This window comes from Symsagittifera roscoffensis, chromosome 4 (assembly GCF_963678635.1).
Source record: "Symsagittifera roscoffensis chromosome 4, txSymRosc1.1, whole genome shotgun sequence".
In the NCBI taxonomy this organism is placed as follows: domain Eukaryota; kingdom Metazoa; phylum Xenacoelomorpha; order Acoela; family Convolutidae; genus Symsagittifera; species Symsagittifera roscoffensis.
In genome coordinates, this window is record NC_087065.1 from 77032817 (window position 1) to 77060419 (window position 27603).

Consider the following 27603-nt stretch of genomic DNA (forward strand, 5'->3'; position numbering starts at 1 on the left):
CATTCTTCGTTAAATCATCCAGGCATTATTCATCCGTCTCCTCGTTATTTCATCCGTCTAGGCAATCTGCGTATACTGCAGCACGGCAACGTTTCTGCCCACGAAGCACGGGTCCATCATCTCGAAAAAATTTGCCACTCTCCTTTCGTTGGTTTCGAAGGCTCTCAACATAGGGTTTTGTACTACGGAGTCTGCTCCGAGAAAAAACCTTCTAATCAAGGGAAATTCAGGGATTCCTTCTGGCAGTTTCTTGTAGTCACACCAGCGTTTCGTTTCGTCTCTCAGTTTGTGATATGATGGAGCCAGACAAGGAATTCTTGTAATTTCGCCGTTCGTCTCCTTGTAGGGCCTTTAATTCCAGGGCTTCGGGAATACTTCGATGTGCCCTCTGTCTACTTCTCCCATACGATCACGGAAGTGATCATCAAATTTTATGACAGTCATCTCCGGCTCTGATATTTTTGCGAACACCAAGTCCTCCTTCATCATTTCTCGTAGTACGTGCTGTTCTCACTTCCGTCCACTGCTGATATGAGGTTCAGGTGCAACACCGACCTCCTGTATGCCAATCAAAGCCTTCTTCTCCCTTCACATTCTGTGTCCAGACAGCTTACAGGGTAATTTGGCCGACTCTGTTTACAAAATTGGCTTACTTCTCTTCAGCATTTTCGGCCAGGTTCACCTCTTTCACCAGGTAGGCATGGATCTTCTTGATCATCACTGGGCCTCGCTCGAAAGCGTCCGTGCCCATTGCGGCCATCCGAGGGGTCAAGTGCAGCCACTTGTTAGCCTCTGGTTTTTGTTCGCAAGACCATTGCTTCAAAGTGAGCTCTCGTCTCCTTGGAGTTCTTCCTTCTTTCTCCTTCCTCTTTTTTTCCATTCCTCGGAACCACAAGTCGTCAGACATCGCCACTATTACTCGATGGTCATCGTCAATTCCTGGTCTCAGTTTGAGTCGTCGGCTGAAGTTGGACAGTTCGAACCCCATTACTACATCTAACACTAACATGTGCAATGAATGGTCCTTGAATCCTCGCATCGCACTCGAGATGTCAGACCACACTGCCGGCAATTCCGCTCTAAGTGGTCTTAAGTTCTCTACTTCTATTCCGCGATTCGGGTCAGAAATGATCACATCATATTTTCCTTCCGAGAGCAACGCCACCATCGCATATACAAACTTCAGTCCATCCGGGAGATGTGCATATCCCGGAGACAGTGCAAGCACAGCTTTCGGTGTTATGTTGGGGAAGGCGTTTTCTTTCATTGTATCCATTATTCCACCCATCGATTCGAGGATATCCTTCATCGCTGGCCATACTGCATCCTCTGCCGTTGTAGGCTCTCTGATTCTGCTCAGGAAACCCCTACTGTGTAGATGGTCGTTTATGCCGGCAAATACGATCGTGATCGGGTTCATTTCCGATTGTCGTTGTATCCCGATTGCCAATGACACCTACTGCATTAGGCCTAGGTCGACTGCTGCCAGCATTATAACGTCAGGCCAAAACAGAGACTTGGAGGTATTCGCGAAGTCTGAGTTCGCGACTATCAAAATCTTTGATTTTCTAATTTCCACTTTATCATACGCCTCAAAGATAGTCTGGTCCTTCCTAATCATCTTCATCCCACCATATCTCTGAACATCGCCTTCTTGAGTCACCTGTTTCGAGTATGCTCTTTCTTTCACCCGAGATGGGGGTGCTCGTACTTGCTTGATTATTTTCATATGTTGTCCTATCGGTGCCCTCGTTGTCAAGAATCTTCCGGGTCTTTCTTCTCAATTTCCTTCACCATGATTCATTTTCACATCAGGTTTTCCCAGTATCAAATGTGATGCCCCGAGCGGCCGTTGTTGCATATATATCGCCGGACTCCAAGTCGATCGATTAAAGCAGGCTTTTCTCATTTAAAACAGATGCAGGTCCCCAATGATTTAAAACAGTCAGATAAAAAGATTTTGATTTCAAAATATGTTAAAATCAATCTATTGCTAATAACCTTGGAACTTGAGCTGAGAATGGACAGTCCAAACTTTGGATCTATCTATTCCTATGATCATTAATTAATCATTCATGGTCAATAATTCCTTCGTAGCCAGGGTCCTAATAACATAATACACAACACATAACATATCTTACACAACACACTTAGTATGACACCATGCAACCTAAACTCAGCCTATACTCAAATAATATTTCTTATGCAAGTATACTTGTATGTTAGTATCAGAAAAGATTACGTGTATCAGTGCAGATAGCTCCCGTGGATGCAGTCGTCCTCGTTTCGGGTCGTATATTGGAAGCGAGAGTTCCCTTACCTCCCTGTCTACAAGGAAGTCCCTCAGTCTCGTCAAGGACAAGACCAATTTTCCGGGTCCATATGCCGCTTCTCCGTCGCCCTCGTCACCAAAAAGCATAAATACTTTCCTGGTATCTGCGAGGCCGCCGGAGGCGAGGCTGCTACGCCTCCTATTCCTGGTCGTTGCTTCCAAAGGAATTCTATGTTTTTATATTCTCTCTTAAAATCTGCTGCTAAAGCTGTCCTAAAACTCATTTCCACTGTGATCGCTATCGCACATATTCTATTTGTAAGTATAAATTCGCTATCTGTCAATATTATGCTACTTGAGTACTCATTTGGCAAGTTAAAATACGACTCAACTACTCTCCCAATTTCCGGTTTCTTAGGGTCCTCGCCTGTTTCTGCTTCTAGATCACCTGTCTCTCCTGCTATTCCTATTTTTTAGTGGTAATTTTTCAGTGTGGGTAAGTCCTACCCCCACTCCCCAGACAAAAATATCCATCGACGTCCCCGTCGATTGCATACGGGATATTAAATCGAGGTTGGATGCAGGAATGAGTAATTTCCCTTCCTGGGCAGCCCAGGAAGAATCAGGCATTTCGGTTTTTATGTATCTCATGCTCTCACGGTCTACATTTCGAATTGTGACACTGATCTTCTTTGGGTCCGACGTCATTTTGTGTAGCTATTCCAAGATACGCAGATTTGTCATGTCTTGTTCGTACGATTGCTGTTGCTCGTCGTCGAATTCTACCTCGGGCTTAGACCGGTCATCAATCCACTCCTCGTCGCGGTCGTCGACTATGTCTATGTCTTGTGACACGGTTATTTCTTCTAGTCTCACCAATTCTTCCACCATCTTCTTCAGATCTATTCTGTCCACTACGAAGTCATCTCCGTAAGAGTACTTCTTCGTGAGTCTCATCCTGTCACTCTGTCGTGTCTGTATCGTAAACGGAAGGTTTGTTTCAAAATTCTTGGGGACCTGCATCTGTTCGGGTTCTTGCCAGTCCTCTTCTGCGTAAAGTAAGGTTTCTTCATCTGCTTCAATCACTTCATTGGGATCCATCCTCTCCTAGCTCATTCCCATCAATTTTCCCCTGGTGCCCTTCTCATTGACCTCACAGACAGGGTCCATCATCAGATAATCCCCTTCTTCCATGTCTGCAGGTAAACACCAGTCTTCTGTGGATGGGTTGTGTGGTTTAAAATTTTCGAAGCGAGCAGCTCGGCCGGTTTTCAGTCTGTAAAAATTTCCCTCCTGGTTTACTTCCGTAATCATGAAGGGTCCCCTCCCCTTCTTTAGGAGCTTTTCTGTTCCTTTCGGTGGTATAACGTTTTGAAATACCCATACGCAATCTCCTACCGAGAAAGCTTTTGCACCAGCTGTTTTTTATCTTAAACTTTTCTCTGCCTTGCCTGTGCCTGCTAAGTATTCCGTCTGCACAAGTCGTTTAGTTCTTGTTGACATCTTATCACATCCCTTACGTAGATCTGTGGTGATGTTTTCTTTCCCTCATACTCTGAATAAAAAAAGTCAAGGGCAAATACTTCTCGTGTCCGGTTAACATCATGTGTGGACTAACTCCGGTGGTGGAATGTTTCTTGCTGTTGTAAGCTCTCATCACCTGTAGAAGGTGTCTGTCCTAGTCGGTCATGTACCTGGAACAATATACTCTCAGCATCGACACCAGCGTCCATATTTGCTTCTCCACTAAGCCAATCGTCTGGGGATGGTATGTCGTGGAATGAGCTTGGGCCACCTGAGAGCGTCTCAATAGCTTTTTGGTAAGTTCTCCTATGAAAGCTGTTCCATTGTCCGATTGAAACGTCATCGGACAACCATGTCTCGCTATCCACGTATTGATTAGATGATCGCACGTCTCTTCTGCTGACGCAGTTATGCAGGTCACGGCCTCTGCATATTTCGTGAAGTGGTCTATCATGACCAAGACATGATTGTAGCCACTGTCAGTCATACATAATTTCCGGTGGCCAATCTGCACCACCTCAGTGAATTCACATGACTCGATCGACTGCACTTTTCTTGGATCCTTGACCTGTTGACATGACAGAAATGCTGTCACCCGCTTTTCACATGCCTTCTTCAAATCCAGGCCACTCAAAGCGCTTCAGAATCCTCTGGTATACTTTGTCAATTCCCTGATGGAACATCTGATCATGCGACCTGAATAAAATTTCTGTCTGATAGAGTTGCGGCAACACTATCGCGTTAAAATTGTACAGGACTTTGTCTTCTTCTCTTCTCTTACAAGCCACGATCCCGTCCTTGTTCAGATATAACCTTCCCTCTTTTTGCATTAAGTACTGTCTCAGAATACGATAACAGTATTGATCCAGGTCAGCTTTTTCTGGTGTTCCATTTTCCATCCACCTCTTCAAGTTACTCCTCATGCGGTCATTTCTTTGCACTCCTAGTAGGCCCGAGAGTCTGTATCTCGCCTTGAAGTATGTCTTCAAGACCCTCAATTGACTGTTAATTTCATCGGGCTGATGCGTGTCATCTTTCATCTTCATGCACCAAATTTTCGCCAATGCCTCTGTCATTTGTCTGACTCGGGGTGTCCCAGAATTGGATGTCCAGATTTGTCAAACCATCTAGTCAAGGGAAGCGCCTCAAAAGTTTCTTTGTTCAGAAACGAGAACCCTTCCCTGATTTCCGCCTAATTGGCTTGTTTCTGTTCTAGTCTTTCTTAAAACTCAGTCTTCTTGATTAGGCTCTCAGAATTCTGGTGTTTGCCGCGCATCCCGTGCTCGATTATTATGTGGTAGCCGTCTAACATGACTATCCACCGACCAATATAACTCTAGTCCATCGAGAACGTATTCAACCAGGATAACGCTCTATTGTCCACGCGTAGCTTAAAGAGAACGCTCCTTAAGTATGCGCGATACTTCTCCACGAATGTGACCACTGCAAACACTTCTGCCTTTGGTGCATCTTATTTCATTTCAGTGTCACTCAACACTTTACTGCCATATGCAATGGGGCGAAGAACTGTTCTCCCATTCCTCTCCTGCTCCTGATGCAGTATTCCTGGGATGGCTACTACTCATGCATCAGTGTCAAGAACGTACATTATCTTCTCTGTAGGCATGCATAGCACTGGCGCCTCGCACAGTTACCGCTTTATGTTGTCGAAGGCAGCTTGAGCTTCTTCCTTCCATTCGAACTTCTTTCCTTTGTTGCGCATGAGTTTCTGCATGGGGTACGCGTGTCCTTTTACGAACTCACGTTAATAATTAACAAACCACAGGAAGCTCATGAGTTGTGTGTCCGTTCTGGGGGCCTTCCATGTCAACACGGCCTCCACTGCTTCCGGGTCCGGCCTTACGCCATACCTGTCCACCATTCTTCCCAGGTACTTGATTGAATCCCAAAGGAACTCACATTTCGATGGTTTGCATTTCAAGCGTGCTCTTTTCAGGCAAACAAAGACCTCATCGAGTCGATCAAAGTGGTCTTGCAAGGTGGGTGTTGCTATGACCATGTCATCCACGTAACACATCACAAGATTCCCGTAATTCTTCTTTACTCTGGTCAAAGCCTGAGCCATCAGTCTTTGAAAGGTCGACGTGGCGCTGCACAAGCCAAAGGGCATCCTCTTCCACTGGTACAACCCAAATTCACATGCGAATCCGGTCTTTTCTTTGTCCTTTTTCCGCAGAGGGACCTGCCACAAGGCAGAACCCAAGTCCAGTGTGGTGAAGAACTTGGTTTCGCCAAGTCTCGAGAGGCTCTCGTCTATTCGCGGTATCGGGTACGCATCTTTTAATGTCACTAGGTTCAGATAACGAAAGTCGCAACAAAATCTAGGCTGCCCCCCTTTATTTTTAGCCATGACAACCCCACAAGCCCAAGGCGACTTCAAGGGTTCTATCATGTCATATTCGAGTAACAATTCTATTTCTGCTCGGCACGCTTCCGATTTATGAGGCGTCATTCGTCTTGCGCCTTCCCTATGAGAAATGGCACCTTCCTCTAGTTCTATTTTGTGTTCGACGAAGTTGCAACAACCGATATCCGCCTTATGATTTGAAAATACGTCTGCGTTCCGATTCATAACCGCCCTTAATGATTCAAAATCTCCCTCATCTATTTTCCCTCTCAAGTGTTCTATCTCCAGCAAAACTGGTTCGTCGGATTCTAGCTCGTATGTTGAGGGGCGTTCCGGAAAATTCGGCAGCTCGACAAGCCGTCATTTGTTTCGGATTTCATTTAAAACGATTAATTAACATAATTAAATTCTTTAAATATTTATCTTTATCAGCATGATTCGGGCATTTTTTCACGTTATATCTCTTTAAGTTTTTTGTCTCCTCATAGTCGATGTTCATCGGCAAAACTTAACCAAGTTTCTTTCCACGCTGGATCCCAACCGTGGTGTCCAGTGTGTTCAATAACACACTGGCCTACAGTCCGTTTCGTGTTACTGAAACGCTCCGGCTCAAAATCACCAAGCTTTGACTATTTGGGTTGGGTGTCAGACAAACTTGTTTACTATCACTCAACGATTTTAAATTTCTCATCTTAAAAACTGCTTTTACAGCCTGTCTGGGCTGTAGTATTACTCTTCTATCTAAAAAAAATTGGCAACTTGTTTTCATCTGTTATTATTCTTTTAATTGGTCTCTTAACATACTTCCAGTCCCGTTTTCTAATTTTTATTAGGCCGTTGTTTAATTCAATCATCACATTGAAGTTCCTGACGAAATCACGGCCCAAGATGAATTGGTCTGAGTTATCTCCAAATCATCTAAAAATTTGTCTATCGTCTTGTCTTCACGTTGCCTCCGTTTCACGAAGCGCATCATCGCTTGGTGTCCTTGCAACCCTGAGCCAAAACGATTTAACAAGATTCCAAAGATTTTCTCAGCGGTGACCCGCTGGTATTGTTTTCGCAATTACTACCCTCATGAAATCTTCATGATCGACCTCTGACGCATCTTCATCCTCGAGGCTAAAGCTTATCGCTTTCATGCCCTGTTTGTAGGTTGGGCGTGCTGACACATGATGGTCCGTCAAACTGCATTTTGCACAAGAGCGTCTCTTGTCCATGTCGTCACTTGGCTTGTACCAATTGTTAATTGGGTAGCTGGTCCATTGTTAAAATTGCCATAAATTTTTTGTAATAGCCAGATCTCGATGGAGGTTTTCAGTAAAAGATATTCCTTTGACTTGAGTCTCAACTCCTCTGGTGTCGGCGCATTGGTTGAAAGTGGTGTGTATTGTGTCGCTAACATCGTTCGAAGCTCGTCATTCTTCACACCGCCGATGAATTTTGAGGCTACTGCTAGATTTATCCTTCTGTTTGACTCATCTGGTTGGCTACGCCTTCTAAGCATCTCCAAATCGTCGAAAAATTTGTCTATCGTCTCGTCTTCACGTTCCCTCTTTTTCTCGAAGCGCATCATCGCTTGTTGTCCTTGTACTGCTGAGCCAAAACGATTTAACAAGTTTTCAAAGAATTTTCAGCAGTGTCCCGCTGGTATTGCTTTTTGGCTATCACGCAGTTTAGGGCTGTCCCTTCCAGGTTACTGGTGGGCGCACTGAATTCTTGTCTCTCTGTCAAGTCCTCCTCTTCAAATTCAGTTTCATTACCTCTATCCAGGTATCAATACAGCCATCAGATTCGTCTTTATAGCGTCTTGGTTTCTTAAAAACCCTTCTGGACTTTTCACTGCGTTCACTGGTTCTAGATAACCTCGTAAGCAATGTTTTCAAGAACCTGTTCAGATGTTCAAAGGCTGTGGCCATTGATGTTGCGTCTCGAGAATGCCCCGCTTGTGCATCATCGCCCTCTGATAGAGGCTCTGTGTTTTTCCTCGTGCTCGAATCGCTGGGATGACTTCTTCCTTAGTTCGCATGATTCCAGTTCATGGAATCACATCTCCCAGTCGCATGTGTATCTTGCGTCGGTCGTTCGTTTGAGGTCGGTCTTTTGCCAGTTGAACTTCTTCTGATGTTTGGGCCCCATGGCCTATTGTCCCCTGGGGTATAAGGGCTTCCCAAATTTTTTTTTACAAAACGTGAAGGGTCTACCTACACGAATTGGTAATTTTGCTAGAAACAATTTTAAAAAATTTTAATATTATTTTTTCGGATAATTAAAGGCTCTACGAGTAAACTCAATTTCTGATCTAGTGGTACGAAGATCAACTGGGTCTGTCCAGTAGTTCCAAAGTTATTAACCAAAACGTCTTTTTTCTAAGATTCAAAACTTTTCTCACTGATAGGTTCCGCCTAACTTTTTTCGCAATTCTTATTGATCAGAGCTTAGAAGGCCTATACGCTTCTAGTTAAATGCAAAAAACCCGATCTAAAACGTTTCAGCAGAAAAAATTAGCCAAAAATAATGTTATTTGGACCCTTCCGGAATAATGAATCCACTAAATCAAACACGTTAAGTTCGATTTTACTGTAACCCGGAAGGTTATTGGCAAACGGGTTATCAAACCGGTCGATTCAAAAGTGAGCGTTGTCCGAACAAGAATTTTTACTGTCCTAACGCAAACGTTTCAAAAAATTTTCTGCTTTTGTTTGATTTTCGGTACCCAATTGGTTCCAACCTTCCCAACAAAAGTTAACCGGTTCCACTAATTATACTAGTACAGTTACGATGTGAAAAACTAATTTAGCGCTTTTTTCCCTGTCAAAAAAAATCGATATCTCAAAAATCGCGATTTGTGTGGGGATCAAAATATCACTATTTTGACCCTAAAATCCGGTCTGCTTACTGTGTTTTTCACTGAAAAACTGTATAGGAGTATTAATATAGGCTGTACAAATAATAATATTAGTTATAACCCTCCGGGTTTGGTCAATATCCGAATTAGGGTGCTTAACTCGAATTTCGCAACTCGGTGGAGGGTCACTTCAGTGCAGTCACTGTCGAGCCCCCCCTCAGATTTATGATTTATGTCTTAATTTTTGTACCAAAATGGATACAAAAGTTTGTAACGATACCCAACACTCGTTTGTTGTTGTCCTTGAGCCCCTTTTTGTTGCTCCATGCACTGCTTACCGGATCAGTCTTCTGGTTTAATCCCGAGACCCTTCCAGATTGAGCGCAAATTAGCATTAACATGCTTAAATACTCAAATAACACTACAGTACAAGTACCAGAAACGGTCCACAATTTTGATCGTAACGATCCATCCTGATATAAACGCCTGTAACAACAATATATCTAACAACAACAAACCGGAGGATCTATTCACATCTCGTCTGGGGGGATGATTTCTACTGATTTTATATATTTTTTTACTGTTTTTGATTTTTTCGGTTATTTTTTTAGTTTTGTGATTTTTCTTAAGAACTAAATTACTTTTTGTTTGATTTTTTGTATATCTTTAAGTGTTTTTGGTCACAAACCTCTCAGGGAACGACGGGACGGCCAATCCCCCTACCCTTCCTGGTACATGATTTTTTGGTCTTAACTAGGTTAAAAAGCTATTTTCGGGAAATCGGAAGGCTTCCGCAATCCGAACTACCCTTCTGCCCCTGTGGTTAGGGCCTTATTTTGAGCATCCGCTCGGCGCGGATTGCTCGTTAACAGTTTTGCCGGTCATGATGCTAAAATAGAATAACACCCAGGAGCGCCATAAAAACATCTATGTAACATTCGCCCGGAAGTACATATCGACGAAAAATAAAACTAGGTTCTAAAATGACTGGCTAGCGTCTAAACACAGCTCTTTATGCTTTTCACCGTCTCTGCCAAAGTCAGTTCCTTTGGTGGTCTTTCTAACATCGGTTCGACAAAAAACGTTACTGTTTCCGGCTTCGACCAGAACGCTCTAATTATCTTAATTACATGCAGAATCAGTGAGCTCATGGCTGGGTCTCAGTATCCTCAGACCACCAGGTCACTCCTTAAAACATGGTTACCACTTATTTTTTATTTTACTTATTTTTGTTCAGCAGATAAAAATCATCATCTCCATCGAAGATGGATCAACCCTTTCCCTTAACTCCTAGCTTCTCATAATCTAAAAACAAATTCAGGTCATGACCAGAAGCTAAAAGTTCATAAAATAGAGAATTACAGTTTTCTCCCGAGAAACCGCCGAACTCAGGAATCCGGCCAAATAATAGTCTTTTTTCTTCTCGGAAGGCTGGACACGTCGTCCCAATAACCTTCCTAAATCTGGGGATTGGTGTTGTAATAATTGTAACGGCACAATCGTTACAACTCGGAATGGTCTGATTGTCGTTTCCTATTTCAATTTCGATCTGTCTCTCACAACTGTTGTTCACCGTTGTTCTCAACGACTTCTGTTATTCTTTTTTTTTCGCAGTTTTCAATTGTCGTGAAATTTCGACGTTATCACGTGTCTTTCTTTTCGAACGAATTTCAAAAATTAACATGTCAGTCCAAATTAATGCTTGCGCGATTGTCAAAATGATCGATTAACACCGTTAATGTGCTAAAACAAATAATATCTTCGCGCTCCTATGTCACAATATAATTTCGAATTCGAACTTGCACTTTGATACACTCTGGTCGAATGTCACATTGTCTAACGTTATTCAGTCTGACGTTTTTCGATAGTTTCGTTTCATTCCAGTGTTTCAACGGTGCCAGATAAGCGGAGTGCAGCCTCTAAGTTCACAAATTCCATATTTGTCATATTCCAGTCAAAATTCCAAGGATTTTGACTGAAATTTGCAATGAAGGCACTCCTAACTGTAACATCGGTTACTATGATACTTTGACCTCCTGATTATCCCCTTAGAAAATTCGTCAGTAATTAGTTTTAAATACTAAATTAGGGATGCAAGAAAATTTCAAAGCTGCGAACTTGAAAAATTGATAACACTAGATTCTTTGACTAATGAGTTTTTCATATTTCCGCAGCAGTTTTTCAGAAACGAAATAATGAATGATTGCAAGAGTTTTTCATGCGTTGGCAAAGTTTTCATATTGACATGGGAATCCAATTTGCGCAAATTGCTCTTTTGCTTTATTGCTACTAATGATCCCGTCGCCAAGACATTGGATTTAGGCGATGAACTTGAGATCTCAATATCATGTGTTCCAGCATTTGAAATAAATTATCTATCTTTAAATACCAGTGAAACTCATGTTTTGGTGAGTGGTTTGAAAGGCACAGTAATGGTCCATATGCCACCGGAAATTACACTTTTGAATAAAGAATTGTCTTCCGTGATTGCGTCATCATATGTTGTTGATCGATATGTATACACATCATCGAAAATCCAAGTGAGGCAAAACAAGTGGTTGGGCAATTGGGAAGAATCAAACCAACAAGATTCCTGGTTCATCGTTTTGGAGTTGCTTTCGACTGGAATAATTCGCGTGTTCAATTTGCTCATCAACACAAGCAGTCATCTCTTTGAAATTTCCCTACCGGGGGAAGTAGGTCAAAACAGTATGCTCGGCGACTTCCTAACGTCGTTTGACACCTTCATTGTAGACATGCAATCATTTTCGCTAGTTGCTCTAACACAAAATGGAGATGTTTTCCTGCTAGACGACATAAAATATAATCAATCAGGGACATCTACTGAATAACAGGGACCGCTGAGCATCTTGCCAGAAGCTGAAGATAATTACGGAGACAGTTTTTGTCACATTGCAGTCTTACGCTGTGACAAACTGACTGGTGTGTTGATGATGAATGCGACTGGGGATATACTGCATGGTACCTTGCTTCCTCAATACAACGATACGCTTGTAAGTTCTTCAGAAAATAACAATTCTGACCAATGTTTTGACTAATAATGAAAAAATCATATAATCCGACAACCATCTAAGGTACAATCGTATGTGTTGCCTTTCGTATAAAAAACGTAGAATCGTATAACGTGACCTCAAAATACTAAATCAATTAAAGCAACCGGGGTAAGGCTTTTTAGATTGTTTTGGCGCTCGATTATATTTGTTGTCGGAAAATACATCAGAAGAAACTTTGATGGAAATGAGCCCCCCCTCTAATATCAATCAATCATAAAATACCCATTAAAACAAATCCCTAACTCACAAAAAATAGCCATTTATCGGTTTTGTGTAATTTTATTATTTGTCCTATAAACCTTTTAAGGTTTTGTTTTGTATTACTTGTCGTATAATGTGTATAAAACACTGAATCAGACATCATGCTGTTGTAAAAGAAAGCAAAGAGGTGTTATTATCTTGATATTGAAATCTGGTTCTAGTTTTTTTCCGTAAAGAACTTTGCCAAAAGTAGATGGTGAGCTATGCATATATGTACTGATATTGGCGAGTACGCTCAGCGTTCTTCCACTGAGATTTGTTAACAGACGATGAATGTAATTGAGACTCTTTAATAGGTCGTGATGATTTTATGATTTTTCAAAGTTTTTTTTTTTGGAAAAGTTGTCGTTAAATGCTCTTATCAATCAGAAAAGCTCCCGCCAAAAAAATGTCACCAGCGGAGTACCCCAAGGGTCTATCCATGGAACACTGCTATTCGTCCTCCTAATCAATGAATGACCTGAAACGATTAAAGAAATGCGATAGTACGGATACGCAGATGGCTTTAAAGCAACAATCCAGAGCCAAGGTGAAATGAACAAAGCAACAGAAATAATTGAAAAATGGCTTTCTGAAAATAAGATGACACCAAATACAAAGAAGTCTCATATTTTAAACATTAAAGGAGCAGTAAAAGCCAATCTCATGGGCAGTCCTCTGGAGCCAGCGGAATCCCAACGTGAGCTAGGACTCATTGTACATCAAAACCTATATTGGTCTGAAAATTGTCAAACCCTTACGATCCATGTCCCGCCCGATTCTCATCTATGGCAGGGTCCGGATGGACCTCTACTTCTAACATTGCTTTTGTCCTTCATTTTGACTCTTGATTTCAACCATTCCTCCTGAATATTTCTTCTCTTTGTCGGTCCGGGTTCGTGCGATCCTTTCCACAAAAGGGTCGTTCATTGCCTTTCTTTGTTTCTCTGGTATGAATTTCCTAGATTTATCACTTAGTTTAGGTATCCGTGACTTGTCTAGACTCATTTTAGATTTATCACTTCTTACCGCTTATACTTTCAATACGATTGCTAATGTTCTTTTTGTTTGACATAGTGATAACAATAACACAATACAATAAATTCCAAAAGTTTCACCTAAATAGTGACTACGAATCCTTGTATGTTATCACAGTACAGCGTGTATTCAATTTATTCACAATGATCAATTATTGGATCTAAGATATGAAACTAGCACAGTCTGATGATATCAATATATATTTAAAAGATAGTGTACTCACTACCCAATCAAGAACAAATGTTATTGTTTTAAAACTAAAAAGATAAAAAAATATTTTCAAAAAAAATGTGTATGTGTTTCGTACTTTAATCAGTCGCAATACAATAATCGAACTTGTTTCTAAAGAAAGAGCTTTCCCTGTTCAGTGTCGCACTACACAGACAAAAGTTGAAGGCAGTAATTTCCTCAAGTGGGCGTCTATTGCACCCACCCAGTCCTGTGTTACCTATTTGCCTTCAGATTGCCCAATCTAGGCCTACTAAATCCTCAAGCAATCCTTTTTCCAATTTCCAAAAAAATTCTGGATTTTAATCCACACAAATTAGTGTCAAACTCTTATTTCAATTAGATTTAGTGTCGCGAATATCCGGGCTTAGACCTATTTTGTTTTATTCTGGTCTTTTTAAAAGGCAAGTTACCAGTGCAGTCACTGGTTAATAGCATAACTCCTAATAGCCTAATGCTTTTCACGATTTACTTTTCTTTTTTCTTCTTAAGTATTGACAAAATCGCACCCTTCCGACTTGGCAAAATAAGGACCCTTCCGGATTGGCAAAATTGTGACCCTTCCGGATTGGCAAAATTAGGACCTTTCCGGATTGGCAAAATTAGGACCCTTCCGGATTGGCAAAATTAGGACCTTTCAGGATTGGCAAAATTAGGACCCTTCCGGATTGGTCAAAATAGGACCCTTCCGGATTGGTGAAAATGGGACCCTTCCGGACTGGTGAAAATAGGACCCTTCGCGATTTGGTAAAAATAGGACCCTTTCGAACTGAGACACCTCCGGGTTTGTAAAAATAGCTTTTCCGGGACTTTAAAAATTCCACTCGAGACCCTTCCCAATACGATCTCCGAGTCTATTGTGCTATATGAATTAACAGGGAAGGGTGTATTCCGGCTTATGATCCTTCCGGATTGAAGCTAAGCTGCTTAGTTGACAAATCTTTTGAACTGTGAAGGTTCTTATAATTAGCTTAGTCTTGACTTGATTATCGTTCTATGGGTTTGTTATCCCTCCCTTTTTGGCTAGAATAGCGTAAAATTGCCTTATTGAGTCGTCACTACCCTTTGGTAGGGGTATAAGCGCTTTCCAAAAAAAAATTACAAAACGTGAAGGGTCTACCTTCACAAATTGGTAATTTTGCTAGAAACAATCTTAAAAAACTTTTAAGCTTATTTTATCGAACAATTTATGGCTCTATGAGTATCAAGATGAATACCAAGATCAACTGGATTTGTCCAGTAGTTCCAAAGTTATTAACCAAAACGTCTTTTTTCTAAGGTTCAAAATTTTTCTCCATGATAAGTTCCGCCTATTTTTTTTTCGCAATTCTTAATTTTTTGGCTTAAAAATTTTTGATCCGAGCTCAGAAAGCCTATTTTTTTCTAGTTAAATGCAAAAAACCCGATCTAAAACGTTTCAGCAGAAAAAATTTGCCAAAAACAATGCTATCTGGACCCTTCAGGATTGATGAAACCACTAAATCAAACACGTTAAATTCGATTTCACTGTAACCCGGAAGATTTTTGGCAAACGGGTTTTCAAACCCGTCGATTCACTAGTGAACGTTGTCCGTACACCAATTTTTACTGTCCTAATGCAAAAGTTTCAAAAAGTTTTCTGCTTTTGTAGCGTTTCGTTTTTTCAAAAATCAAGAAAATTGGATTTTCGGTACCCATATGGTTCCAACCTTCCGATTGAAAGTTAACCGGTTCCACTAATTATACTAGTACAGTTACGATGTAAATTACTAATTTAGCGCTTTTTTCTCTTTCAAAAAATATCGATATCTCAAAAATCGCGATTTGTGTGGGGATCAAAATATCACTAATTTGACCCTAAAAACCGGTCTGCTTACTGTGTTTTTCACTGAAAAACTGTATAGGATTATTATTATAGGCTGTATAAATAGTAAAACTAGTATTACCCCTCCGGGTTTGTTCAATATCCGAATAAGGGTGCTTAACTCGGAAATTCGCAACTCGGTGGAGGGTCAAATCAGGGCAGTTCTTGTTGCTCCTTCCACTGCTTGCCGGATCAGTCATCTGCTCAATTCACGAGACCCTTCCGGATTGAGCGCAAATTAACATAAACATGCTTAACTACTCAAATAACCCTACAGTACAAGGACCAGAAACGGGCCACAATTTTGATCGTAACAATCCTGACTGATATAAATGCCTGTAACAACAATATATCTAACAACAACAAACGGGAGGATCGGATCACATCTCGTCGGGGGGGGGGGGGGGGGGGACGATTTCTACTGACTTTATATTGTTTTACTGCTTTTGGTTTTTTCGGTTATTTTTTATGTTTTTTTTTCTTAGGTGCTATAGCACTTTTTGTTTCAGTTCTTGTATACCTTTAAGTGTTTTTGGTCACAAACCTCTCAGGAAACGACGGGACGGCCAATCCCCCCACCCTTCCATGTACATGAATTTTTGGTCTTAACAAGGTTAAAAAGCTATTTTTGGGAATCCGGAAGGCTTCCGCGTTCCGAACAACCTTTCCGCCCCGGTGGTTAGGGCCTTATTTTCAGCATCCGCTCGGCGTGGATTGCTCGTTAACGGTTCTGCCGGTCATGATGTTAAAAAAGAATAACACCCAGGAGCGCCATAAAAACATCTATGTAACATTCGCCCGGAATTACAAATCAACGGAAAATAGAGCTAGGTTCTAAAACGACTGGCTAGCGTCTAAGCACACCTCTACATGTTTTTCACTGTCTCTGCTAAATCTAGTTCTTTTGGTGGTCTTTTTAACATCGGGTCGACAAAAAACGTTACTGTTTCCGGCTTCGATCAGAATGCTCTAATTAACTTAATTACATGCAGAATCAGTGAGCTCATGGCTGGGTCTCAGTATCCCCAGACCACCAAGTCACTTCTAAAATAGGGCAACCACTTATTTTTTTTATTACTTTTGTTTTTGTTCAGCAGATAAAAATCCTCATCTCCATCGAAGATGGATCAACCCTTTCCCTTAACTCCTAGCTTCTCATAATCTGAAAACTATAAGTGTTTTTGGTCTCAAACCTCTCGGGGAGCGACGGGATGGCCAATCCCCCAACCCTTCCTGGTACATGAATTTTCGGTGTTAACCAGGTTAAAAAATTCTTTTCGAGAATCCGAAAGGCTTCCGCGTTCCGAACAACCTTTCCGCCCCGGTGGTTAGGGCCTTATTTTCAGCATCCGCTCGGCGTGGATTGCTCGTTAACGGTTCTGCCGGTCATGGTGTTAAAAAAGAATAAAGTCCAGAAGCGCCATGAAAACATCTATGTAACATTCGCCCGGAAGTACATATCGTCGGGAAATAAAGCTAGGTTCAAAACAACTGGCTAGTGTCTAAACACAGCTCTACATGCTTTGCACCGTCTCTGCCAAAGCCAGTTCCTTTGTTGCTTTTCCTAACATCGGGTCGACAAAAACGTTACTGCTTCTGGCTTCGGTCAAAACACTCAAAGTAAGTTAACTATATGCAAAAATAGTAAGCTCGTGGCTGGGTCTCAGTATCTCCAGACCACGAGTTCACCTTTAAAAACAGGGCTAGTACTTATTTATTATATTATTATTGTAGAGTGAGTAGATAAAAGTCATCATCTCCATCGAAGATGGATCAACCCTTTCACTCAACTCCTAGCTTCTCATAATCTGAAAACGAACTTAGAGGTTATTAATTCAACTCAGGACTTGACCAGAAGCTAAAAGTTCAAAAAACAGAGAGTTACAGTTTTCTCCCGAGACCCTCCGAATTCAGGAATCCGGCCAAATAATAGTCTTTTTCCTTCTCGGAAGGCTGGACACGTCGTCCCAATATCCTTCCTTGTTCTCGGGATTGGTTTGGTGTTGTAATGATTGTAGCGGCACAATCGTTACAACTCTGAATGGTCTGATTGTCGTTTCCTATTCCAATTTCGATCTGTCTCTCACAACTGTTGTTCACCGTTGTTCTCAACGAATTCTGATGTTCTTTTTCTTCGCAGTTTTCAGTTATCGTGAAATTTCGACGTTGTCACGTGTCTTTCTTTTCGAACGAATTTCAAAAATTAACATATCAGTCCAAATTAATCCTTCCGCGTTCGTCAAAATGAACGATTAACACCGCTAATGTGCTAAAACCGCCAATCTTCCCGCTCCGATGTCACAATTTAAATTCGAATTCGAACTTGCATTTTGATACATTCTGGTCGAATGTCACATTGTCTAATTTATTCAGTCTGACGTTATTCGATATTTTCGTTTCATTCGAGTGTTTCAACGAAGTCAGACAGGCGGAGTGCGGCCTGTAAGTTCACAAATTCCATATTCGTCATATTCCAGTCAAAATTCCAAGGATTTTGACTGGAATATGTGATGAAGGCACTCCTGACTGTAACATCGGTTGCTATGATACTTTTGACCTCCTGATTATCCCGTTAGAATATTCGTCAGTAAGTAGTTTTAAATACTAAATTAAGGATGCAAGAAAACTTAAAAGCTGCGAGCTTGAAAAATTGATAACACTAGATTCTTTGCCTAATGAGTATTTCATATTTCCGCAGCAGTTTTTCAGAAACGAAATTATGAATGATTGCAAGAGTTTGTCATGCGTTGGCAAAAACTTCATATTGACATGGGAATCCAATTTGTGCATTTTGCTCTTTCGCCCTATTGCTACTAATGATCCGGTCGCCAAGACATTGGATTTAGGCGATGAAGTTGAGATCTCAATATCGTGTGTTCCAGCATTTGAAATAAATTATGTATCTTTAAATACCAGTGAAACTCATGTTTTGGTGAGTGGTTTGCAAGGCACCGTAATAGTCCATATGCCACCGGAAATTACACTTTTGAATAGAGAATTGTCTTCCGTGATTGCGTCGTCATATGTTGTTGATCGATCTGTATACACATCATCGAAAATCCAAGTAAGACAGGTCAAGTGGTTGGGCAATTGGGAAGAATCAAACCAACAAGATTCCTCGTTCGTCGTTTTGGAGTTGCTTTCGACTGGAATAATTCGCGTGTTCAATTTGCTCATCAACACAAGCAGTCATCTCTTTGAAATCTCCCTACCGGGGGAAGTAGATCAAAACAGTATGCTCGGCGACTTCGTAGTGTCGTTTGACACCTTCAATGTAGACATGCAATCATTTTCGCTAGTTGCTCTAACACAGAATGGAGATGTTTTCCTGCTAGACGACATAAAATATAATCAATCAGGGGCATCTATTGAATTGCAGGGACCGCTGAGCATCTTGCCAGAAGCTGAAGATAATTACGGAGACAGTTTTTGTCACATTGCAGTCTTACGCTGTGACAAACTGACTGGTGTGGTGATGATGAATGCGACTGGGGATGTACTGCATGGTACCTTGCTTCCTCAATACGACGACACGCTTGTAAGTTTTTCAGAAAATAACTATTCTGACCAATGTCTTGACTTATGATGAAAAAATCATATAATCCGACTATCATTTAACGTACAATCGTATGTGTTGCCTTTCGTATAAAAAACGCATAATCGTATAACGTGACCTCAAAATACTAAATCAATTAAAGCAACCGGCGTAAGGCTTTTTAGATTGTTTTGGCGCTCGATTATATTTTTTGTCGGAAAATACATCAAAAAAAACTTTGATGGAAATGAGCCCCTCCCCCTCTAATATCAATCAATCATAAAATACTCAATAAAACAAATCCCTAACTCACAAAAATAGCCATTTATCGGTTTTGTGTAATCTGATTATTTATCTTATAAATCTTTTATGGTTTTGTTTTGTATTACTTGTCGTATAACGTGTATAAAACACTGAATCAGACATCAAGCTTTTGTAAAAGAAAGCAAAAAGGTGTTTTTGGAAGAATACATTATCTTGATATTGAAATCTGGTACTAGGTTTTTTCCGTAAAGAACTTTGCCAAAAGTAGATGATGCGCTATGCATATATGTACTGATATTGGCGAGTACGCTCAGCGTTCTTCCACTTAGATTTGTTAACAGACGATGAACGTAGTTGAGACTCTTATATAGGTCGTGATGATTTTTTAAAGATGTTTTTTTTTTTGGAAAAGTCGTCGTTAAATGCTCTAATCAATCAGAAAAGGTCCCGCCAAAAAATTGTCACCAGCGGAGTACCCCAAGGGTCTATCCTTGGACCACTACTATTCCTCCTCTTCATCAATGATTTACCTGAAACGATGAAAGAAATACCTTGTTACGGATACGCAGATGACTTTAAAGCAACAATCCGGAGCCAAGGTGAAATGAACAAAGCAACAGAAATAATTGAAAAATGGCTTTCTGAAAATAAGATCACACCAAATACAAAGAAGTCTCATATTGTAAACACTAAAGGAGCACTAAAAGCCAATCTCATGGGCAGTCCTCTGGAGCCAGTGGAATCCCAACGTGCGCTAGGGCTCATTGGACATCAAAACCTAAACTGGTCTGGAAATTGTCAAACACGTTCCAAAGAGGCAATGAATGCGCTCTTTCAAATTAAAAGAAACCTTACTTCGGAAGGTTAAGTTGAATGCGTATACTGGATACGTAGTTACGATAACAACATAGGCTTCTCAAACGTGGTGGCCAAGCAAGGGAAACCTCCTAGAGTTTGAAAAAGTCCAACACTATGCAACAAAATTGATATTAGGATCGAACATCAATTACCGTAACCGCCTCGTTTCCCTGATTGTACTACCACTCAGTATATATGTCGAGATGCATGATCTTCTTTTTCTATTGTCAATGAGAAACGGTGATTATGATATTGAGGAAACCTTAGATTATATTCCTTCGCTAGGAAACACCAGACAAAATCAAAGAGGAGAATACAGGCTGTACAAATCAAGATTGATGAAAACCGATGACAACTTTTTCCGACGAACGAAAGTTCTCTTCAACTACGTATCACAAACGTACCCTAATTTTGGCAACGAAAGAATCAAATGCACATGGAGAATAATATGCAGATGTGGAAACTGTAACATCACAAACAAGATAAAACTAAACTGATGAATTTGAATCTGGGTGCGAACCCTTGAGAACTGTCTCTAAATCTTTTACTAATACTACTACTACTACTAATAATAACAACTACAGAAAGTGCATTCATACAAATAAATGCAGTTTTGAATGCCCTTAGATTATTATAAACTTTTTGAGTTCATATCAATTTCATTTGCTGAAAGGTTGGCTATTGCGGTCTTTTGGCAGACTCTGTAAGAAAAACCGCTTTGAATATTTAGTCTAATTATGAGCAAGTTCTTAGTCTGTTTTAGTCTGAAAAAAGCGAGCGAACAGGTTCACTATAGGAGTACAAGCCCTGAAAACTTAGTTAAACTCCAGCACCTAAGTCTTTGAGCGCCTTCCTGGGAGTTAAAAAAATTCAAATAATTGATGCAACCGACTATTCCTGTTTTAAAAAAATGTTTCCTTGCAAAGACAGGTAACATAAATATTTACCAGAGTTGGTCGAGTTATTTATCATTTTAAAGGTTTCTCAGAAAATAAAAAAGGTTATTCAGTTTTTGGTTTTTGAGCAAGTACAGTGAGAAAAATATGCTTTTTTTCTATAGTTTTCGAAGTACCATATATCGCTTTCTAGGCCATAAAAGTTTTTTTTTTCAAAGAAATTTTTGATTTTAGTCTTTTTTTTAATCGTTTTTTGATGACAAGCGTAGTCGCTTATGCATTGTTTGTTGCAAGTCCTCTGTTATTATGATCCGCTCATCCCACCATTCACAAAAAAATACGAATTTTCGTTTACTTGCAGAGCAACTGGATGTTCTTGTTAGTACTAGCATTTGATGTGCTTTTGAAAATAATTTTTTTCCAAAAATTTCGTTTCTCGTTGATAAGATCTATATGCATGAGCAGCTAACTTTTTGTATATTTTTGTTCTTGAAGGCTCTTAACTATCGTTTCTTGCTTATTTCAGCCAACTGTTGAGATTCTGGAGCGAGTTCGTTTCGATTCGACTGCCGGTGATGCGCGTTTGAGTGAACTACACGAGGACAATCATTCAAGGTTTTATGTGATGACAGATCGATTTAAATCGCCGTTGGTGTATTACTATTGGAGCAGAATGGGAGCCTTCATTACGGACGCGAAATGTTTTGAAATTCTTCTTGATGAAACCTCAATGATTAGAGATAACGATAGAAATTTCGACTCAAGTTCTAATACAGCATGTTTAGTTTCTTCTTACTCGAACGAGTCTTCCGATATGAAAGATGACGCCTTGTTAATAGGAGTTATCCATCTTCCGAATTCTAGCACACTTTTGTGTACTTCGGACGCTTTATCCACTTTTAAAATTAACCTCGAATCTCATTTACCAAGTCTGAAAAAGTCCGAAATATCTGGAATGTTATTGAGTCACACTGGTGAGTTTGCAAAGAATCCCAGAGGCACTCTGAAAGCACCTCAGACGTTCTTGCCCGAAATACAAAAGATGTTGGCTGATAGCAAACGCAGTCCCAGGATTTCTTTGGGGTCAAAGACCTCAGGTGAGTCAAGCACAGCCTTCGTAAACAAAACAGTGAAAAAATTCTCTTTTTTTTCATGCAGAAAAGGATGGAATGGAAAGGGTTTTATTTTAAAATGTATAGCTTGATTCTCATGATTTCTAGAAATGATTTTTAACAATCTCACCCATTCGTTTCACGATAGTAAGTTTTTTTATTTTCTGACCAAGTTTTTTTATTAAGTAATGTTGTATTGTTATAATTCCAGCTCAACCCGCCGAATTGCACGCACTGACGAAAAAAATAGTTGGCGAAATTCGTCAAAATCGACTGAATGTTTTGATGTCGGTTAACGATCAAATCAGCAAACGTAAGGCTCTCATTATAAACCGACTGGCCCAGCAAACAAAAGAAATCGAGCGTTTAAGTGCTACGAGAAGCAAATTGGTTAATCAGACGAGAGAGCTCGCCGACAAATACGAATCTCTGAACAGTAACCAAGAACTTTTAGAGTCTTCGGCTGAAGTTCTGAGTCGAGTAGTGTACTCAAGCAGTTCTCTCAGAAGTGTGAACGAAGATTTGTTCCTGGAAAAGCTCACCCGAATCGAAGCAACTCTTGAGAAAAAGCACAAATTGATAACTTCTCTTAGGCTGTCGGCCGAGCAGGCCTTTCCGGTTTCTGAACACCAAGAAAATGAACATGATAATAGTTTGGATTTGCATACGTCTCGAAGCCGTTTAGTGAAAAACTCTATCCTTCACAAAATGGTTGTACAAGAGGCGTCTTTGATAAATGATTTAGTAGCCCAAATCAATTCTCTCAAGTGTTGTCTGTAATACTTGTCTCTAAACTTGTGACCAATTGCTGTTTTGTTTTGCCTTCTCTGAAACTGTTTAAATTAAACCGTTTCCTCGTTTTCACTTGTTAGTCTTAACCATTCAATCCAGCTGGTTTAAATAGCAGTTAGCAGACAACCAACCTAGTAAACAGAAAGGTCGGTAAGCAGTCTCAGTTTTGTTTATCGGGCGATTTTAAATTCAAATTTAATTCAAATATTAATAGCTTTGGGTTGAAATTGGTAATATTTTAGGCAATTTTGATCAAACGCTTCCAAGGCATGCTTGGATTATAAGAGTTCGATCAAATTTGTCTGCTACTCTGATGAGTATGAAATGAATATTGTCTTTTATGTTTGCCAGTCGCACAGCATCCAGCTGATATTTTATCCACGGCGCTCAGGAAGAGTATGAACATAAAAGGACTTCGTTTTTGTGCTTTTGACGTTTTGGGAACAAGACTAGACCCTTAATACTATCACGTCTCTAAATTTCATTCCCTTTTCTGATAATTGAGTCTAGGTAGAGTTGTTCGTGATAGTCTATCTGAAAACCTGGTCAAGCCGATTGTTGCCGAATAGAAGGCCCTTTTGAATTTTCGTTAGTTGAAAATTTGGGCGCCCTTCAATTTGATAGGTAAGTTCTTTATGAAATTTATAGCCTAAGTCGCACATTTTTCTTCAATTTCATTATATCGATCTAGTCCAGATCTAAATTACAATCGATGCCAATGAAGTTAATTTATTTCGGCTATCGTGATTTTCATAATACGATTTGAAAGGTTTTAATGTCCTGAATTCAAAAAAGGACATGTCACCTGCGATCATTATACGCAAAATAAGGAAGTTTAAAATTGAAAAATTTCAACAGTTTGGGTTGATAAATGGCGCAATTGACGTTAAGTTTTCTATTAGTGCGCAGCGCAGACGACAAGTGCTTGGCAAAAAAAATTTAATTGAAATTGAACGGAGGAAGTAATATTGACTTTCAAGTTAACAACTTGTTAAACAGAATTACTGAATAATTTGTACTAACATGCTCAAGTTCTGTAAAATTTAAATCTAACTACTAAGTGGTTTTACTGGTAGATATTTTCATAACCACAGGTCTCTTGAGAGCTTTCTTCTGATATTGAAGTGCTCTTTAGAAATAGGTGCTGTTTTTTTTGAAAAGTTCAATTTTGAGTGCGGTTACAGTTTTTTGTGCTTTATGTTGAAACTCAAATTTCATAACTTCATCACTCAAAGTATTTGGGCAACATTTTTTTCATGTTGAACGAGCCTCACCTAAGTATTGTCGGCTTAGTTGTAATTAAGGGCTCTTTTGCAGTTCCCTCCTTTCAAATTCAATTTTGAAAAGTTTGTTTAACGTTGTCATAATGCAATGAAATTTGGCATGATGAACGAACTGACAAATGTGAACAGATTTGTTCTTCATTCTTCACATCGTAACATCGTGCATTTAGCCGTAATAACACGTAAAACAAACATGAAAATCGATATTTTGAAAGTTGGGGAGGGGTAGGGGGGGGGGGGAGTAGAATGGAAAAAGCCCATCCAAGTGAAAAAGCATTGCCTGAATGCTCATTTAACACTGATAATTGTGTTTAGATTAGAGAGCTTGCCAGCGTAGTGTATTAGTACGAACCTTCTTTTCCCATCGTATAAGTCGCACATAAAAGTGTTTATTGAAAGTTTCACTTATTTAGTAGCACTTTTGCTATAATCACGATCTGTAACATTGGAAATTTCATAGCATATATTCACTGCTTTATTTGAGGCTAGTATTTGTGATTATTCAATCTTCCGGGGCTAGTGCGTGAGATTCGTAATCGCTAGAGGTCGCAGATCAATTTTTTTAAAACTAATTCGAGGCTTATTTATCTTTCTTCTTATTGCACTCGTTTGATTATATTCGACAGTTGAAAGTTGTACAAACAAAAATTTCAATCATTTTTTAAAGTTTTCTTTGTTCTATAACACTTTTCTAACTCTTCAAGATTATTTTGATTTAGTTGCTTTCGGTTTTTTTACGACCAGCTCTTCATTCTATGTATCGCTGGTGTTTTGAAAGTCCGTTTCCCCTCTTATAGGAATTTATTAAATGATATTTTTTCCAAATAAATAATTGCGCAGTATCTGCTGAGTGTGCTTCCAATTTCGCCAAAAAAACCTCAAAAATGCCGAAGAATCAATATAAATAGAAGTTATGTATGGATGACGTTGAAAACGTTCGGGTTTGGATTTTGGATAGGGACGTGGCTTCTAGCCTTCCAGTTTTCTGTTTGAGTTCGAACTTTTATAATTTTTACCCACATAAACAACAGTACAATAATTGAAACTCGATTTCAAAAAATTTCCACCTCAATATAACAAGCTTTTTTTGAAATGAATCATTTGTAGATGATTTGGCTTTTCTGCCTTCGGATTGTTAGTCAAAATTATTCTATGCAAAATTGTGTATTGTGAAGCGGTTTTTGCTGCAAAGCATTGGCAACTTATTATTGGCATTTGTAGCTGCTTTATTTTGACTGGTATTTACGCTTGCGTTTAGCAAACGTTAGCAAAGGTCCTGGGTTCGAATCTGACCATGACCTGTTTTTTTTGTTCTAAACGGGAAAAATTCTGCTTCAAATAAAAATGTCGGCCAATTTTTAGTCTGATTATATGTTGTTGGCTTAGCTGTCACATCTTGGAATCGATTTTTTTTTTGCTTTTCGCATTTTTCTTTAATGTTGTTTTAAGTGTTTGATTTATTCCTACAATTTGTAATTTTTTTTACCTTGACTTAGCATTTCCTTTGTTTTTTGTTCACAAATAATTCGTCGGCCCAATCTACTTTTTATCGGCTTAATGACCTAATTTTGGGTCGTTTCTAGGGAAACACAATTTTAACACTCCTCTCCGCACTTTTCAAGTTGGTTGTGTTTACCAATCGTTTTGTTGAATTTTTTTCCGTCATGGAAAAGCTGTATCGGTTGGAAACCTGCCTACTCCCCTGTGTGCCTGCATGCTTCCCTAGTCTCTTTTTATTTGACCCCTCTGTCCACAGCCTTTGAAAAAGTCTGTAGGGAAATGCTTAATCCATATTTTGATTTCTTTTTCGTTTTCTCGAAAACTACCCCCCTCAAATCTGAGTTTTTGCTTTCAATGAATAGAACTGTTTTGAAAAGCTCACAGCATAAGTAGCTACGCCAAATTTTTTAACCTATGAATTTATCGCCCTTGGAATAGTCAAAATTTTGATTGTTGACCGTTCTGTGAACATTTTGCTTTTTTCTCAAAAAATAAAATCTCAAATCTGATATTGTGTCTTGGATGGAGATAATGGGTAGTGGGAAGCTCCACTGCATTAGGGGCCACTCAATATTTTTTTTCACAAAAAATTATCGCCCTCGTAGCAGTCAATTTTTGGATTTTTGACCTTTTTTTGAACTTTTTTAATTATCTCGAAAACCACTCTGCCATATCTGAGATTTTGGTTTAAATTCAAAGAACGGGTTGTGAGAAGCTCATGTTTTTATGCGACTACACTCAAACTTTTCTGACAGTAAAAGTTATGGCCGTCGGAAAAGTCAAAAGTTATGGCCGTCGGAAAAGCAGCTACGACCTATTTTTTAAAACGAAAAGCTTTCGGAAAGGTCAAATTTTTAATCCGTTGACCGTTGTTTGTATTTTTCTCGCTAACTTCGCTGTCAAATCTGATATCATAGGTTCAATCGTAACAACAGGCTGTTGAAAGCCTACCTGTATAGTTGTGTTCAATCAAGAAATACGGTTTTGGAAATCTTCTTTTCTTAAGTGGCCACAACTTATGGATTTTGGAAAGTCTTTTGACCGTTTTGTACAAATTTTTTACGCTAGTAAAGCTTGTGTTATAGGATCAACTCTCTTCTTTCCAACCTAAGTCGCAAATATTGTTGCAATGCAAATATTATTGCGATAAAAGGTGTTCATTTTAAAAGTGTTCATTTTGATTAATAACCAGCTATTAAGTACAGTTAATGCTAAGGATATTAACACAGACTCTTATATTACAAGTAGCTCTTTAGCTTCAAAGTAGCATGGATATCTAGCGTAGAGTTAGGGAAGGAGAACCGGAACAAAATAGGAGGATTCGAATCTGGGCAGGGTCGGATGTTTTTAATGAACTTTTTTGCATACTAGCTAAACTGCGTCCGCTCTATAAATTGAGGCATGTTAGTTGATTAATTTCTTTTTCTTTTCAACTTGACTGATACTGCTAATGCGGTATAATTGGTTTGCGTCACTTAGCAATTATGTAGACTCATAATTGGCGTGCGTCACTTGAGAAATTTTGTAGACTCAAAGTTTTACTCATTCAGTTTTTCCCAGTAGCGTTATCGGTCATATTTTTGCTTGTGTATGGAAGTGCAACTTCGCCTCTGTGCTAAACCCCCATTGTATGACAATAATTTTTGATCGGTTGTCAGAAACGAATTTTTCTAGATACCCATCAAAGCTTGATGACCTTAACTTAAGCTGTGTTGTAACTAAGATTCGTTCAAATTTGTTTCTTCTGTGCGGCTACGAGCCTTCTTAAAGCCGAATTTAAGATATGTCTATGAATAGATTTCCGCTCTCATATCGAGTGTTGATTACACTATTTAAACGCATGATTAAAATTAAGACTAGGTACAAGTCTTCAGAGAAGTGTGCATGCGAAGAATCGAAGGAGTGAGTGATAGTGTATACATCGAACG

At 39.6% G+C, this 27603-nt stretch overlaps 2 protein-coding genes across 3 annotated transcripts in view; both read left to right on the plus strand.

The window, feature by feature from the left end:
• LOC134843974 (unconventional myosin-XVIIIa-like) overlaps positions 1-27603 on the plus strand; it is a 319060-nt gene that overhangs the window by 230459 nt on the left and 60998 nt on the right. Inside the window, exon 1 of one of the 2 annotated variants that reach the window (XM_063860374.1) lies at positions 23407-23516. The exons of the other annotated variant lie outside the window; for it this stretch is intronic. The gene's annotated coding sequence lies outside the window, so the exon portion shown is untranslated. Of the gene's footprint in view, positions 1-23406; positions 23517-27603 lie in introns of those variants that run through there. 2 annotated transcript variants of the gene reach the window in all.
• On the plus strand, positions 17896-22964 carry LOC134843978 (nuclear pore complex protein Nup88-like). The gene is made up of 3 exons (XM_063860393.1): positions 17896-18973; positions 21515-22085; positions 22312-22964. The coding sequence occupies exons 1-3, from the start codon at positions 18155-18157 to the stop codon at positions 22878-22880; spliced, it is 1959 nt and encodes a 652-aa protein (XP_063716463.1). The 5' UTR covers positions 17896-18154; the 3' UTR covers positions 22881-22964.